Source organism: Paramisgurnus dabryanus, chromosome 16 (assembly GCF_030506205.2).
Source record: "Paramisgurnus dabryanus chromosome 16, PD_genome_1.1, whole genome shotgun sequence".
Taxonomy (NCBI): Eukaryota; Metazoa; Chordata; class Actinopteri; order Cypriniformes; family Cobitidae; genus Paramisgurnus; species Paramisgurnus dabryanus.
Genome location: NC_133352.1, coordinates 27443052 through 27461353, shown reverse-complemented (window position 1 = coordinate 27461353; position 18302 = coordinate 27443052). Strand labels below are relative to the sequence as shown.

The window sequence follows — 18302 nt, the reverse complement described above, 5'->3', positions numbered from 1 at the left end:
TGCCTGAGGTGCAAGCATCATGGGCCCAATTGTTGCATTTTACACATTTTACCCAGGTCTCCTTTGGACGACTCTTTGAAAATGGCTCTACACAGACGAGGCAGAAGCACTCTTCATCATCTGATGATGACTCTTGCATGATTTTTCTTCCTTCCTTCCTTCCTTCCTTCCTTCCTTCAAACAACTTATTGCAATTAGAAAGAAATTACAATATCACAATTTATCATGTTTTCTGAGCATGTTCGATGTGTTTGTTTGTACAGGGGCAAGTTGTCACATGTGACGACTTGCCCCAAAGTCATTGAGACAACTTGCCCCATACTTACTTGTGTGCTAATGTTGTCTAAATCTCAAGTTTAGCTCATCATATCACTTTAGCTAAAGTATCAAAAGACACTTTACGGTCTCCTCTATTTTGTGCAAAATAATCATTTTAAACATTCACACCTAACAAAGTTGTATTGCATAAAATGTAAAGTGATTTTTTTTTACTTTTTAAGCAGAAAAATAAGAAAATTGTGCTAACCTCAGATTACAGTGATCTTGACCACATGTGAACAGGAAGTTGACTATAGAAGAAGAAGTCACATAAAGTGGCTATTTGATTTTTGAGATAGAGCCTCTACTGTTGGAGTTATGAACAGTGTGACAACTTACCCGTGTGACAACTTACCCCGCTCTCCCCTACATAGAGTTACCACATCAAACTATCAACCTGTATTATTCGAATTTCATATCAGCCTGCAGGTTTAATAATCAAAATGCTGCTGTTTTAGTCATAACACAGTACATAACTCGCACTCCTCCGGTGCCCTTACAAATTTTATATGAATCTACTAAAACAGTTGAGAGCTTTTCCAGTTTTATTTCTTTCAGCGATTGATTTATTTGATGACAGGTTACTGCATGTATAAAAAATTTTAACACAGTGCACAGGCAAGGATATAAATACAGACAGGCATAGCTAAGATCTTTTGCTAGTGTTTTTTTTTTTTTGTAGGAAAAACTATTTCTCCCAAGTGAATCATTTTAAGCTTTAAAGGTAACAGTTCACCCAAAAGTTTATATCATGTCATGCTTTGCTTTACGTACCATCATGTTGTTTAAAGCATGTATGGGTTTCTTTTATCTGTGGGACATAATAGGGAATATTTGATCGTGCCACTCTCAGCTATTCTTTGCTATAAATAGAAAAAAATTTCCATTTTGAAACATCCCATCTTTATTCTCTTTTATTGCATGATAAAATGCCTGTAGGACATGCACCTCAAAACTCATTTTGTGTTCACATACAGTAATACCACGCATGTTTATAACAAAACTGGGGTGGGTAATTTATTTTTAAATCAAACTGTCCTTGTAATTAATTCAAAGTCCTATTTACAGGATACAAGTAGTACCGTAAGCTAATACCTTTAAAAGCAGCAGGAACTAAATGTGACTCGCTTCATTTGTTTTAAAGTAAAGCTTTTGTTTTAAGCTCTTTAGTTCTGGAACGCAAGTAGGCCAGTGTCATTAGTAATGGATTGTATCTTTAATGGGTTGTAATTTATCAATTTACATTCACTTTCCCTTGTAAAAGCTATTGTTGTTGCTTCCTTTAAATAGGTACAACTCTAAGTGCTTTGTAAACCATTTTACTTCTTTATTATTATTATTACGCATATTTATTTAAAGAAGCACTTCAGAGTTTATATATAATGAATGTTATATAGTTTAAAGTGTGAATAAGTGTTTTAATTAGGTATTCACTGATGTTCATTGGCATTTGATGCTTTCGTCTAGGCTTTTCCCTGCATCTCTACTGGAGTATACGGTAAGTTTAAAGATTTTGGTAACATTTTACAATAAGATCTTATCATGCATGAACTGAAAATGAGGAAGTAGTAATAGTAATACTATAGTTTTACTATTACTAAAGCATTTTTAAAATCAAAAGTTGTATCTTTACTTCAGTAAATGCACAATGAACTAACATGAACAAACAATGAACTGTTTTAACTGTTTTGGTTTTAACCAACACTAAAAGAGATTAGTAAATGCTGCAAAAATATATGGCTCATTGATATTTCATGTTAGCTAATGCATTAAGGATTATTAATGAAAGAAAGCCTTATTGTAAAGTCTCAAAGTTTACTTTGTTGAATTTTTTTTATTTGTAATTTTAAAATGTTATTGTGAATTTTATAGTGAATTTATAATTTTTAATAGCAATTCATGATATAACCTACAATAAGTGCAGGTACGAGCATTTTTTCCACTATAGGATATAACAGCGATTGTTTAAAAACAGCTGTTTACAGTATATCCTGGCAATCAAAAGGTATGATAAAAAATACGGATCTAGAATTTGATGACATAAACATGAGTAGAAAGTAGTTCTGGTTCTCGTGATTAATCGCATACAAAATAAAAGTGATTTTTTTTTTGCATGATATATGAGTGTGTGCTGTGTGTAATTATTATGTATATATAAATACACACACACATTCATGTATGTATGTATTTAAGAAACATTTACATGTGTATATATATTTATTTATATTTGTATATATTCAATATGAGATATACATTTAAAAAATATATATATATAAATAAAACATTTCTGAAATTAATATATGTATGTGTGTGTTGTTAAATATCCATAATAATCACACACAGTACACACACACACATATATTATACAAAAAATCACTTTTATTTTGTATGCGATTAATCTTTGCCCAGCACTAATAAAAAGGCAAAACTACTGATATCTCTCGGTATCGGCAGAAGTGATTCTGAGTTATCAAATATCAGTTTCGGCAAAAAAAATTTGTATAAGTACATCACTAGTTTTTAATAGAGCAGTTTAGAATTAAAACCTATGATAATTTATTAACAGTGTAATCTGTGGTTCATGATTGACCTTGGCTTTGATGTGTCCTTATTGCTAGTGTAGCCATATTCTTATTTGTGAGTGTTTATTTAGTAAAGACTTCATTTAAGATATTCTGGGAGTGGATATCACTTGCAATAGCCGAAGGATTTTCAGATTAAGGGTGGGATTAGACAGTCAGATTAGAAGAGATTAGGAGCAAGAGCATGTCACTGTGATTATAATCCTTCTTCTTAGCCAAACGTGTTGAGATTAAACTCAGAAATGAACCTGGTGAACAGCTTCAGTTCTTCAAAAACAACCACTATTGGTTTTTCTTAGTAAATTCTTTATGCAAGGAATTTGGTGCTATGTTGGTAGAATTGAGAGGTGCTAACAAGGTGTGAACATGTTGATCTCTGACACCTTTTAGTCAATCATAATTACAGCACTGCTATTGAAGCAATGTGTTTGTTCATATATCCGTGATAATACTGGGGTGTTGTCATTTTTTTCCTGTGTGATGTAGCTTGTATAAATGGGTAGTTGATATGAAGCACTTTAATCGTCAGTGTGTGGTGTGATTTTCTTTCACCTCATATAAAACTAACAGCATTTTGTTTATTTATAAGTAATATGTATGCAGATGTTACGGGGTCATTGCTCCTGTAGCGGAGTTACTACATTTTTACATTCAGAAATTTGTTTGTCATTTGATAGTTCACTTTAAAATTAAAAAATTCTGTCATTATTTACTCGTCCTCATGTTGTTCTAAAACTGTATGAATTTCTTTTTTCTGATGAATACAAAAGAAGATATTTTGATAAATGATGGTAAACACACAGCAGTAAGTGACCATAGACTTCCATAGTAGGAATAAAAAAATATGATGTAATTTAATGGGTACCATCAACTGTGTGCTCACCATCATTTATCACAATAATTCCAAAATATTTTTTTCCTACTATGGAAGTCTATGGTCACTTACTGTTGTGTGTTTACCATCGTTTCCAAAATATCTTCTTTTGTGTTCATCAAAAAAAAAGAAATTCAAACAGGTTTAGAACAACATGAGGATGAGTAAATGATGACAGAATTTTTAATTTTAAAGTGAACTATCCCTTTAAGAAGTAAATTTATAACTTGCCCAATCATAGCTAAATGCAGTCCTGTCTCCACTTTTTAGGCGTGCTTTGTTTGTTTTATTTACTGTTGGTTACTAGGTTACCAATACCATGTCATACATTTTTTTAGTTTTCCAAATAACAGTTCAGTTTAATGTTTTAGATATGATCATTTTATTATTTCCTTTATGTAGTCTGAGGAATAATTTTCCACTACAAAAAACCTTTTGTTAAACTGATTTGTAAAATGATTTTTAAAACAAATGATAAAAAATGCACAAGGAATAGTAACTAATCATTTTAAATAAAATATTAATATTGTTAAAAAAGTCCTAAAAGTTTTAAGAAAAAATGTCCTGTCTTTTATTTTGTATTTTTTCCAGTAACATATCTAAATTTCCTTAAAACAATACATTTACTTAAACAGTAAAATTGCATCAGGGATTAAGACTTATTTTCAGAGAATATGTCTTGAATGGAAGTGTATTCTTCTTGTCCCATTAGCAAATAGTTTTTCCTGGAATAAAAAAATAAATCTAACAAATTGGTTTATGAAAAACTATTTGTCAATAGAATCTGAAAAAAAAAAACTAATTGAAGAAGTATTTTCTGAAAACATGTCTCATTATCTTACCCAATTGAGTTTTTTTCAGTGAATGTGTCTCTTTTAATTATGTTAAGATATGTTACTACAAAGCAAAACAATAAAGTGATTAACAAAATGAATTTTGCATTGCATGCAATGCATCATCTACAGTATCTTCTGATGTGTTTCTGTATTTGGTGACGTGTATCATACAGGATATCCTCCTGATCAAGCAGTCGAAGTTGCCCTGAAAACAGTGAGAGAATACCTGGAGGAAAACCATGAGAAGGTGCGTCAACTACGTGTGTGTCTCTTTTCCCCATTTGTGTGCTTTTTTGCTATTGTTGTAATTATTCTACGAAGAACAAACCATGGCAAACAGATGGTGGCTTTATAGGGACTTTTTTGAGTCAGCATGCGCACACACATACTTTATATATAAACTCACTTTTAATTGATTCCTAAAGGTGCTTGCATAGAAGAGCACAAATACAAAAAATATCCACAAGCACATTGACACAATCGTTAGCCTATGTGAGTTAACGTGTAATGAGTGATGAGAAGATTTAACAGGAAATGAGCCATTCTTCAACGAAACTCAACACTGGTTCCTTAGCACATCTGTGGCTTTTCCCTCCGCACATCTTCTCACCGATCTGTCTGCTGTCCTGAGCTTTCATCTCGCTCCGAGCTGTGTGCTTAGTTGCTCTCGCCTTCTTTTACGCCACAGACATGCAAAATGACAGAGACACCCTAATTACAGCGCACTAATTAACCAGCGCTTTGCTGCCTGCTAACCCCTCCGCTCTTCTAACCCGCAGAGAAAAACAGCGAGAGATAGGAAAAGCAAAATATAGAAAGGGGGAGAGAACAAGAAGAGCATTGTGTAAATTTGCATTATGATTACTAGTGATTGTCTGTACCTTTTCCTGTTCTCAACTGGTAGACAACAACAAACATATTTTAGGTTTAATTCCCAGGAAACATGCATCTAAGGAATAATTGACGACGGGCCATTGAATTATTTGAAAATAATGCACACCCAATGCGGCACGACGCAAAGCGGAGTTACACTGTGGGTGTGCATTATTTTCAAATAATTCAATGACGGGAGTGAATTATTTTGCTTATACCGGGGTTACCACAAACATTGCTCTGGTGGTTATTTTAAGACATTTGACAGGTAAGGTATGCGTTTATCGAAAAATAGTGTATACCTTTGGAACATTCTTAACCAATCAAAATAAAGCATGGGATAAAATACAATTAATGTACACTCACCTAAAGGATTATAAGGAACCACCTGTTAAATTTCTCATTAATGCAATTATCTAATCAACCAATCCATGGCAGTCGCTTCAATGCATTTAGGTCCTGGTCAAGACAATCTGCTGAACTCCCAAGTGAATTTCAGAATGGGAAAGAAAGGTGATTTAAGCTATTTTAAGCGTGGCATGATTATTGGTGCCAGACGGGCCGGTCTGAGTATTTCACAATCTGCTCCGTTACTGGGATTTTCAAGCGCAACCATTTATAGGGTTTACAAAGAATGGTGTGAAAAGGAAAAACATTCAGTATGTGGCAGTCCTGTGGGTGAAAATGCCTTGTTGATGCTAGAGGTCAGAGGAGAATGGCCCGACTGATTCAAGCTGATAGAAGAGCAACTTTGACTGAAATAACCACTCGTTACAACCGAGGTATGCAGCAAAGCATTTGTGAAGCCACAACAGGCACAACCTTGTGGCGGATGGGCTACAACAGCAGAAGCCCCCACCACTCATCTCTACTACAAATAGGAAAAAGAGGCTACAATTGCACGAGCTCACCAAAATTGGACAGTTGAAGACTGGAAAAATGTTGCCTGGTCTGATGAGTCTCGATTTCTGTCGAGACATTCAGATGGTAGAATCAGAATTTGGCGTAAACATAATTTGAACATGGATCCATCATCCCTTGTTACCACTGTGCAGGCTGGTAGTGTAATGGTTTGACGGATGTTTTCTTAGCACACTTTAGGTCCCTTAGTGCCAATTGGTTATCGTTTAAATGCCACGGCCTACCTGAGCATTGTTTCTGACCATGTCCATCCCTTTATGACCACCATGTACCCATCCTCTGATGGCTACTTCCATCAGGATAATGCACCATGTCACAAAGCTTGAATCATTTCAAATTGGGTTCTTCGCGTTCACTGTACTAAAATGGCCCACAGTCACCAGATCTCAACCCAATAGAGCATCTTTGGGATGTGGTGGAACGGGAGCTTCGTGCCCTGGATGTGCATCCCACAAATCTCCATCAACTGCAAGATGCTATATCAATATGGGCCAACATTTCTAAAGAATGCTTTCAGCACCTTGTTGAATCAATGCCACGTAGAATTAAAACAGTTCTGAAGGCGAAAGGGGGTCAAACACATTATTAGTATGGTGTTCCTAATAATCCTTTAGGTGAGTGTATAGTTTAAATGCAATGTACAAATTACCATGTCTGCAGAATCCTTGAATGTAAATGTTGCCAATTATTTGACCCTGCATGTGAAAACCCATCTAATAACCTTGATATATTCAAAATTGACTAAGTAAAGTCATGTTAAGGATTAAAATCAATGACTGAAATCAAACTTTGATTCTCCTAATCTCAATTAGATTATGAGACTTTAGCCTGGATTTCACAGACAGGTTCACATATAGATATCTCCAATTAAAAATAAGGATATTGAGAATAACCGTTCAAATGCTGAGTTCACTGTTGTTGTTTATCATATATCAATCAACCGCCTATAAAGATGAGAAACAGTCCTTATCCCTCACAACTGCTTTTTATTTGAAGGGTTATGTTATGCACACGTTGATACTAAATAAATAATGAAAACACTATAGTTCAATATTTTTACACGAGGATCAATGATGTCTGTTTTTGGTATCAATGCTTCAAGATCGATCCGCTCGTTCCTATTTTTTAGCATGCCAATAAAGCTTCATGAATTTGAATCTGAATCAGACAGACAAAGCAATACAGATTGAGAGAGAGAGAGAGAGAGAGAGAGAGAGAGAGAGAGACATTTGGCAAAAGAGAAAGAAAATAACAATACTACTGCTGACAAGAAAAGAGAGAAAACGAGAGAGCGGGAGGGATAAAGAAGCTGAGAGAGAAAGAGAGAGAGATTTCAGTGGCAGAGGAGGAGTGCTGGCTGGATGCAATGATGTGTTACAAGAACATGATTAGAAGCAGGAACAGCCCACCTGCCCTCGCCTCTGTTGTCATGGTGATGGAGGTTCTGGGATGCTGGCACGGATCTCAGTCTATTCTTTTTATGTTGTTTTTCACCACGAAGCATTTGGGACTGGTGCTGGTGTTCTGTCAAGGACAGTTAGGTCATTGGCACGGTGCCTTTCCAGCTAGAAACGCCCATACATTACATTATGCTGACCGACTGTACCCGAGTGGTCTTTTCTAGGGGACCTTCCTTCCACGGGAGAGATCATATTAGTGCTAAAGCCTACAAAATGTTTAAAGGATGACTAGGTTTGTCCACACGAAAGTAATGTTGTTGCAAAAACAACCAAAAATGCAGTTCCAATGGAAGTCTAGAATTTTGCACCTGTCATGCTTGTTTGTACAAACCAGGGAACAAATGGAAATTATTTTCTTCGGTCGATGGTATTGCATCATTAAGCTTACGAGTGTTGCTTAAAGTGTGTCTGTGTAGTACTGTCTGGAAATTCACAGCTTGAGCTATTCAGTGTTCATTCATTTTTTATTTCGGTTTTTCTTGTTTCGTCTTCTGTCAGTTGGACCGGGTCATCTTCTGTGTGTTTCTGAAGTCTGACAAAGAGCTGTATGAAACAAGACTGCCTGCCTACTTCTCACAAGGTCTGTCACACACATTTTACTTGTATCCATGCTGAAGGGCTTTTACAGCGAATGCATTCAAAGATTAATCTTGCCCTCTTGTTTATTAGGTCACATTTAACTTTTACATTTTGTTTCAACATTTAATTTTACTTTTACACCGCTAACCTGTTTATAACATAGCGTGTGAGGAATTGAAGCTGTCATTTTTATTATTTGCACTTTATATCATCTCATAATCACCCTTAAAAAAATAAAAACACAGTGTACCCGGTGGTACTGTGCTGTCATCGCATTACTAATATGTACATTTCAATGATGCGCACAGCCTCCTGGCCAGACCGAGATGTCATTTAAAGATGGTTCGGACTGTGACGTCAATGCATTTGTTTGTTATGCTTTCTTCTGAGGGCACAAACCATGCAATTTAAAGTTATACCTTACGCTCAAGTGTTGTGTGATATCTGTATGCGTGTGGCTCGCACTGCTAACAAACTAACACCGCCTGAATTAGCATTTTAATTGGATGCAGTGTTTACGTTGTTAAAAGAATGAATTCAAAAGCACCACAGTGACTAATTTAGTATTTTATGACTAAATTTTATGTCTTTATGAAATATTCACAAGCCTACTGACTCACAAATGGCTACTGTGATGACACTTTATGTTTCTGTAACATGTTGCATAGACAATTCTTGGGCTAATACACAGTTATGACATATTGCGGTGCCAGCAGCGTTCATGTACGTCTGGCGTGTCTGGGATATTTTTGTGATTGTAATGTATCTGTGTGCTCGCGGCTCTATTAGATCTGTTTTTCACCTGCAGGTTCACCACCAAAGAGCAAATTATGAGAGGATGTCATAGTTGCTGTGGAAACGCCACACAAGTTCAAGCCTCTTTTCCGCCACATCAGTGTGTGTCTCGCTTTTACCTGATGCGTTCTGACAAACAACAGCTATAATAACAGCTGCCTGGCACCGTCTGATTCATTCATATCACCCAAACATTGCTACAGTACATGTAATTCAGGTATTGCTGCTGTAAGTTTCCTGATGAAGTCATGATGTTGTTTAAGTCGTGCTTAGGAAATCGTTCACCCAAAAAATCAGTCATCATTTACTGCACTTGTGTCATTTCACACCTGAGATTTTTCACAGGTCACCATACTTACTTTTATTGTACTGAATAAAAAACAAGTGTGAATCTACTGTATAACATCACCTTTGTTTGTGACAGAAGAGAGAAAATTGTGTGGGTTGAGGGTCAGTAAATGATAATGACATTTTCATTAATGGGCGAACTATTATTTAAACATTGTCGTAATTTGCTATTCATTAAACATCTTTCTCTGAAATTCAGTTTTATAGAAATCTAGGGTAATACATTACATTAAGGTTTCATTCATTAACATTAGTAAATGCATAATGTGAACTAACAATGCGCAGTATATTTGAACAGCATGTAATCATCTTTATTAATAATAGAAATACCAATAATACCAATGTTTGTTCATTGTGAATTAACTACTGTAATGTTATCCGATACAACTTAGATTTTTAAAAATGGGTTATTTTCATTTCAGCATTGGGTCAAAAAGGGACGAACCCAGCCTGTTGAGTTGTAATTTAACCTATTCTGGGTTGTTTTAATTTTAATCATTTTCTGAGTTAATTTAACCCAATGGCTATGCCCGAGCCAATGCTTGGATGAAAATTAGAGTGTAGTAAATGTTGAATTTAACTTTAAAGGATTAGTCTATTTTCTTTAAAAAAATCGAGATAATTTACTCACCACCATGTCATCCAAAATGTTGATGTCTTTCTTTGTTCAGTCGAGAAGAAATTATGTTTTTGATTTTTTTTTTCATTTTAATGGACTTTAATGGACCCCAACACCTAACAGTTTTAATGCAGTTTCAATGGAGTTTCAAAGGACTCTAAACGACCCAAACAACGCATAACGGTCTTATCTAGCGAAACGATTGTCATTTTTGACAAGAAAAATAAAAAATATTTACTTTTAAACTACAACTTCTCGTCTATCTCTGGTTCTGTGACGCGCCAGCGCGACCTCATGAATTGCTTAATGACGTCCAAAGGTCACGTGTTACATATATGAAACGCACATTTGCGGACCTTTTAAAACAATAAACTGACACAAATACATTAATTAGTATCATTCCACATACAATAATATCGGAACGGTCCTCTTTCTCCACACTTGTACGACACTGGGGCGTAGTTTCGCATACGTCATCCGTGACCTTTCGGCGTGATGACGTATTACGTGTGGTCGCGCTGGCGCGTCACAGGACCAGAGATAGACGAGAAGTTGTAGTTTAAAAGTGCATAGTTTTTTATTTTTCTTGTCAAAAATTTTAATTATTTGACTAGATAAGACCCTTATGCCTCGTTTGGGATCGTTTAGAGTCCTTTGAAACTGCAATTTTAAACTGCATTAAAACTGTTAAGTGTTGGGGTCCATTAAAGTCCATTAAAATGAAAAAACTCCTGGAATGTTTTCCTCAAAAAACAATTTCTTCTCGACTGAACAAAGAAAGACATCAACATTTTGGAAGACATGGTGGTGAGTAAATTATTGTTTATTTTTATTATTTTTTAAGAAAATTGACTAATCCTTTAAGGTTAATAAATGCTGTTTAAGTATTGCTCATTGTTAGTTCATGTTAACTAACAAATCCAACCTTATTTTAAAGTGTTACTAAATGTTATTATGGCATAATCTTTACATATAAGCACGATTATGAGCGATGCATGTATTTTTTTATTCGTGAAATATGTAATTTTACTGTGTTTAAGTTGAAATTGAATAGAATGTGTCTTGTGTGAATGTTGTTTATGGAGTTAACATTTCATTTAAAAAAATCAAAAGTGCATGTCAATGGTTGTAACGCTTAACCTATAATGAAAGTGCACTATTTCTACTTCTTCAGTGTACTTTCTGTCTTTCCGTATGATAAAAGACTCTCATTAAAGTCAACTCCTCGCTCTGAACTAATGGCTGGGGCCGCTCTTAATGCAACTTTCATTAATTACACCGTAAGCCTTTGAGTTAATAGTATAATGTCAGCAAATGGATTTAGAACAGATGAAGTATTTTGATATATCGATGCCGATTGATTTTGTTTCTCGTGTCATACAAATTCCCCTGCCAAAGAAAAGAACTCGCAATCAATTGTTATGTGATTTATTATTTTCCACTTGTCTCCAACAATTTGAACATCTTTTACGGCCATTTCCAACAAGATGAGGATCCTTTCATCTCAGCGTGATGTTCTGTCTTCTAAAGAACGGAGAGACCGAGGGGGAGAGATGAGTTTAATAAACTCATCTGAAGCAATTTTCATTTTTTAATAAGTGACAGCCAGCTCAGATACTGTCATCAGGCGAGCATCTCCAAATAATGAGAGCGGAGGGGGGAACTAAGGCGAACGAATGAGAGAGGACGCAGGGAAGCGCTCTGAGGAGTAATTATCCTAAATCCAGTCTTCATCACCGTCCCATCAGCACTTAGCTCTTCCTTTCCTCCCTCTTTCAATCCAGCTCTCCGTCCCTCTCTAGCCTTCTTAGTAAAGTGTTATTTAATTTGCTGTATTGGCACAGTGAAAGCCGCCAGTGTGAGGCTGTCGCTGAAATAGGAACCCTTCAGTGAAGATTTCACTGGAGTGCATCCTATAGGCTTGCAGCAGAACCACAGCGAGAGATGAGAGCTTGTCGTCTCTCTCTTTTGCCACACGCTTTCCCCCTTATCTTTCTCTCCCATGCCCTCGGTGCTCTCGCTTTCAATGATCTTATCAACTCGCTTCTGTCTCTTCCTTCAGCTGCGTTTCGTGTGTATTGTCAGTCACAGAACCTCAGATTCTGTCAGTCAAACCGAATCCTGCCATGGTGTATGGATGCAATTTGTCATCGATTTTTAAATCTGGTCAAATCTTCCTGAGTAGAACAAGAAGTGCCATGCCTGTTTAAACGGCCCCTCTGTATCTAAATGCAAATTTCACTACCCTTAGCTTTTATCGGGAACCTTCACTTTGCTCCTATACACTCTAAAAGATGCTGGGCTATTTTCAACCAAGTGTTGGGTCAAAAATGGTCGAGCTCAGCTACTGGGTTAAATGAACCCAGAAAAATTTTATATTTGACCCAACAATGGGTTTGCCCAGCATATGTTAAATTACAACGGTGCTGGGTTCTTCCCTTTTTGCCTCAACGCTTGAGTTTGAAAATAGCCCAGCATTTTTTACAGTGTACTGATTTTTTTTATGTTTGATGGATTAAAAATAAATCAAGGCTATTTAAATATTAATCCAAGTCCAATTAATATTATCTAAAACACTTTGGAAGAATTAAACATACATATATACCTTACCCAAAACTACACTTTAAAAATGCTGGGTTATTTTCAACCCGGCATGGATCAAAAAGGGACAAGCCCTACATGCTGGGTTGTAGTATAACCCGTGCTGGGTTGTTTCAACCCAAAATGCTGGGTTATTTACCCCATTGTTAGGTCAAATTATAAGATCAAAAATTTGAGTTGACTGTAACCCAGCTGCTGGGCTCGTGCCTTTTTTACCCTTTTTTTCAACCCAGCATTTTTTTAACACAAAATTATCTTTAATATTAACTGAGTAAGGTCATGTCAAAGATTGAAATAATGAGAAATCAATGATTGAAATCAAACTATTAGATTATGAGACTTTAGCTTGGATTTCACAGAGTAACATTTTAATAACGTGTAGGTCAGTTTATCTGGTCTGCGAGTTACTGAATATTAATCTCTTTGTTATGACAACTTGACATTACCAAAACAACATAACTGACCAGTGAGACAAATTGAATTTGTCATTAAAATGTCATTAAGTCTTAATACTCTGTCATATAGTTTTATAACAGCGTCATGAATATTTTTCTTGACCTCAACTACAGAGGTACAAATATAATTTGTCATTAAAATATCATTAAGTGTTAATACTCTGTAAAATTTCATAACAGCTTCATGAATATTCTTCAGTTCATAATGTTTTTTTTAAGTTCCATGTTCCAAGTTCCTCCATTGTTTAAGAAATAAAATAAATTATCCAATAATAATAATAATTATTATAATAATTATAATAATAATTAAAATGTATACAATTATATTTTATTGCATTTGGAGACTGATTCATCTCAAATTAAATGAAAACAGTACAATAATGGGTTAAGCCAGTGGTTTTCAAACTGGGGGCCAGGGCCCCCAGGGGGGCCGCGAGATGGTGCCAGGGGGGCCCTAGTTTTATGACATTTTATGAAATACATTAATTTATCATGAATTCTGTGTAATTAAACCTAAAAAATAAGGCTACTAACCAAAAGCACTACTTTTTTTGTATTATTTAATGTTTTTTTTTATCAAAATGTTGAGTTTTAGTACAGTTTTTTGTCACAAATTTTCTTTGGGGGGCCGCGAAGGAATGCACCGTACACAAGGGGGGCCACATGCTGAAAAAGTTTGGGAACCACTGGGTTAAGCCATGCAGCGTTGGGTCAAAATCTCTGGAAAAACATTAATTAAAAAATTTATTAATTAAATCAGTTAAATGTTTTGTTTTTTCGTTCTATGTCAGAAATTTTCAGAACCCTGTATGTGAGGAAGAACAAGTTCAGTTAGTTGTCAGTTTATTGGGCACATACATAAAGTTAAGTATAGTCTTATATAGTCTCTTGCATTTTGTTAAGGTATTGTAAAATATTTAACATAGTATTAACACTTAATGATATTTAAATGACAGTTGAATGTAATGTAGCTATAGGTAGTTTCTTAAGTTTGATCATTATTCTGCTATGTCATGTTTATGTCATAACAAAGACATATCAAACAATGTCATCTTTGCATTAAAAATGACATGATTGAACAAATGAAACTTAATGACAGTTGTCAGAAATGTGCAAAAAATCTCCTTCATGTTCATGACACGTGTCATGTCATGATTATGAAGGTGTCATGTCAGTCTTATGCACAACCCTTCACGTAAAGTGTTACCGAAATGACGCCCCTGGGTAGAACAGTTAGATCTAATTGACGGGGCAAGTAAGAGTATGAGTTAAAAAAAAGGTAGCCAGGGTCATGAAGAATTGGACGGGATGCGGTTTCTGATGTTTATGGATGGTGGAGGAGATGTTGGGGGGTGGAGGGGCTGCTTGTGAAATGAAAATGGATCTTTAGCAGAACCCAGGACACTCCGCTGCCCCTCAAGATCAATTCACTGATTTACAAGTTGAAAGCCTGTCAGAGCCGGAAACACAGACGTTGAAGGGAGTAGAAGGTAAACCGGGAGGGGAAGCGTAGGTGCAGACGGGGAGTGATTTATTTATTTATTTTAAGACATTAGAGCACAAAATTACGTACGAGGAGAATGAAAAGAAGCTAAATGTCCTTAAACCCCCCCCCCCAAAGTTATTTTGTGACCTTTTTAATACTTGTCGTATGTGTCAAAAAGGTGATGAGCCCAGCCCGCTGGCTTGTAATTTAACCCATTCTGGGTTGTTTTAACCCATTGCTGGCTCAAATATAAACACTTTCTGGGTTAATTTTTAAACCCAGCCGCTGGGCTCGTCCCTTTTTGACCCAACGCTGGGTTGAAAATAACCCAGCATCTTTAAGGGAGTGTATAGGAGCAAAAAGTGAAGGTTCCCGATAAAAGCTGATCCGTACAACTCTTGTAATTAAATCTGCATTTTTTTCTTTTGTTCTTCGCCAGTAAGCACTGCGGCAGCATAAAGCGTCATGTGAGAATTATTTTTAGTGAAGTTAAGTTGCATCTCTTGCAGAGCTCTGTGACGCTTACCTACGTGTGTATAGCATGGCTGTTTTCTCTTTGTTGGTGTCTACTGAAATATTTATGATGTTTACTGTATTGTATGGGAGTGCATCTCTTTCTGTTTGACAAAAGTGTAGCATATATCTAATATAATATTACTAATCTAATATTTAACAATTGCAGGAGTCCCAAAGCACATGGAGGCAGTTAAAATAAGATTATAGTTTGTTTACCACATTACTCAGCAGGAGTATGACAGTAAGTGTTTGTTTATAATATTGAACAAACACTTGAATGATCATTAGGAATTAAAGCAATTAATCCAATGAAAACTAGTTAACTTAAGGACAAACCTATAAGAATATGGATAATGTTTCGATTTGTATCAATAAAAGCCATTGTGAGCAGTTGTGCACGAGGCCTAAATGCAGTATTTGCAATAAAAATTATTTGTTGGTTAATGGAGATATGAACGCTTGCTGTGTTAATGGACCGGCAGGTCATTTATGGACATTGCATTTTGAGGGCAAATGCATGATTGCCAATTCTCTCTATTAAAAAATAGTCTATTGTATCTCCGTCTTGTTTGTTTCTGTTTTTATCATCCATCTTCAGGTATTTGCAAAATGCTCTGCCCAAACGGCTCTCAGTGCAATGTTTTTGATGGATCTTTTTATTAATCTTAGAATGCCAATGCATTTACAGTCATTGTGGGTGTCTTGCATCGTCCGCTGTTCTCTTTGGCTTGTGATGTCTAGGCCACTTTGATGGTTAACACTGAAGTTTCAAATAAATTCAGTAAATTTTCTTACACCAATGGCAGATATTTTTAATCATTTAAGGCATTATTATTAGAAAACAAGACTTAATTTCTTGTCTTTTTGTTTATCAAGTTAATGTCTCTTCATTTAGGAATTTTTACGAAATACAAGACAAACATTTGGCCCTGTTTGTGAAGTCCAGGCATAAGGAGTTTGATTTCAATCATTGATTCAACTTTAATTTCAATCTTTGACATGGCACTACTAAGTCAATATTAAAGATATCAAGGTTATATTTTCACAGTATTGTCTTTACATGTATGATTTTATGTAAGTCACAAATACTAACTTATTTTTTATTTTTTTGCAGTGATACTATTTCAATTTATAAAGTAAGTGTCAGCTGAGTAAAGTTGTTATTTTACTTTTCTTATAATGACATGATATTAGTTCTTTACAAAGGTGATCTGGATGGCATATGGGCTTGTTGCTTAGGTGACAATGCTGCAATCCAGTTGCTAAAATAGGTATATGATGTCAAAACAGTTTACCTATAAGTTTCTATATGTTCTAGTTCATATACACGGGTATCTTAGGAAATTTCTATCATTTGCAGGGAGAAAGTTGAATAAATGATAAAAGTGCTGCATGAATAATAATTATAAGCATTATTAGTGAGATCTGCATTTTGGTGTGTGCAAATATAGGCAGAATTTGTACAGCGTAGGTGTGATTTAATGCAGTTAAATATTGAAATAAGATTAAAGTGTATAATATATTTCTAAAAACTTAGTCACTGAGGTTTTTTTTATATTTCCATGTGTATGTGTGTTTATCCAAATGTGATTAAGAATGTGTGAGTGGATAGTGTCTGAGTGCTCTCCTCTCACCCACCTCGATTTTATTTTATTTTTATTTTGAATGTTTAATGTATTAAAAGGGGCTGGGGTAATGAATTATAATCTTTAATGCAGGGACCGATCGATACTTCCACAAAATAAATCAGCTTTTTACTGAGAGCGTCAAAGGCTTTAATACACTGGAGGAGAAACAAGTATGGGAGGGAGAATGAGGGGGTTTGGGGGGGGTGTATGGTGGTGCATGTCAGAGCTGTTGATGAAAAGAGAGAGAGAGAGAGAGTTAGATGAGAGTGCTTTGAACAGATCACCTTACAAAAACTTACCGTGGTGGTGGTATTATGGTACTACTTTCAAATCTAATGGTAAAACATACAGTAGCTTTTTAAACATAATTATATATAGTCCTTCCAAAAATATCATAGTACCTTTTGGTACATGTTTTTTTGCAAGTGTTGCAACCATATTTCAAAGAATGCCTGCAAAGCCTTGACATTGTATTTTCAACAAACGCCATGAATTTGAAAGGCAAAATCTTTGTATTTGTTTAAAGGCCATTTTTAAGAGGCAATCAGGCCTGAAATCTCAAAGAATAATCATTCACCTCTCAACTAAATGAAACCAACCCTCAGGGGTCCACTCATTTTAGTCCAAACTCTGCCAACTTCACCACCCTTTTTGTTAGTTTAACACTTAAGCCTGAAAAAAATGATGTTTTTGTGCTTTTGACTTATCTCGAGACAATAAATCGCTTCGCTGGCATTGTCTGCATCGTCTGAATGCCGTATCTTTATGGCATTGTTTAAAATGTGGTGTACTGGATGACAATCTCTGATCCCAGTGAAGCGCTGTGCTCGGTGTATCATCAATCCATCGACAAAATGGTCTGCAGACTGATGCATTTTGATTAATGTTGCCATGACAACTGCATAATTCATGAATTGTATTAGCGTTGCATTTGTCGTTTTTGAGTTATGATTCACCCCAGCCAAGAATTGTCAAGATAGAAAAAAACTGCCTGCACCCACATTGTTTTAAGACCCCCATCATCTTCTCCCTCCGCTCTAAATGTCAAAGTATGTAAAGTGTCAGCTTCTTTCCAACAAGATGGCATGAATTAATCTGCTCTCATAAATAACTTGTTAGCATCTCTTTGTATAAGGCACTCGCATGTCACCACTAGGACATCAACCACTGGACAATATACTGCCACATAGTGGTAAGTAATAGGAACTGTAGCTTGTGCCAACAAACTATATAAATAAATAAATAAATATATTATATATATATATATATATATATTTATTATTATATAAATATATATATTTATTTATTTATATATATATATATATATATATATATATATATATATATATATATATATATATATATAGCTTTTAATAAGTTTTAATGTCCATCCATATTTATTTTTCAATCT

At 35.3% G+C, this 18302-nt stretch overlaps 1 protein-coding gene across 1 annotated transcript in view; it reads left to right on the top strand.

The window, feature by feature from the left end:
- macrod1 (mono-ADP ribosylhydrolase 1) overlaps positions 1 to 9974 on the top strand; it is a 68273-nt gene extending 58299 nt beyond the window's left edge. The window contains exons 7-10 of the mRNA XM_065273921.2: positions 1786 to 1816; positions 4784 to 4857; positions 8363 to 8444; positions 9252 to 9974. Coding sequence (XP_065129993.2) covers positions 1786 to 1816; positions 4784 to 4857; positions 8363 to 8444; positions 9252 to 9277 — 213 coding nt within the window. The 3' untranslated portion in view covers positions 9278 to 9974. The remainder of the gene's footprint in view (positions 1 to 1785; positions 1817 to 4783; positions 4858 to 8362; positions 8445 to 9251) is intronic.
- The last annotated feature ends 8328 nt before the right edge of the window (positions 9975 to 18302 follow it).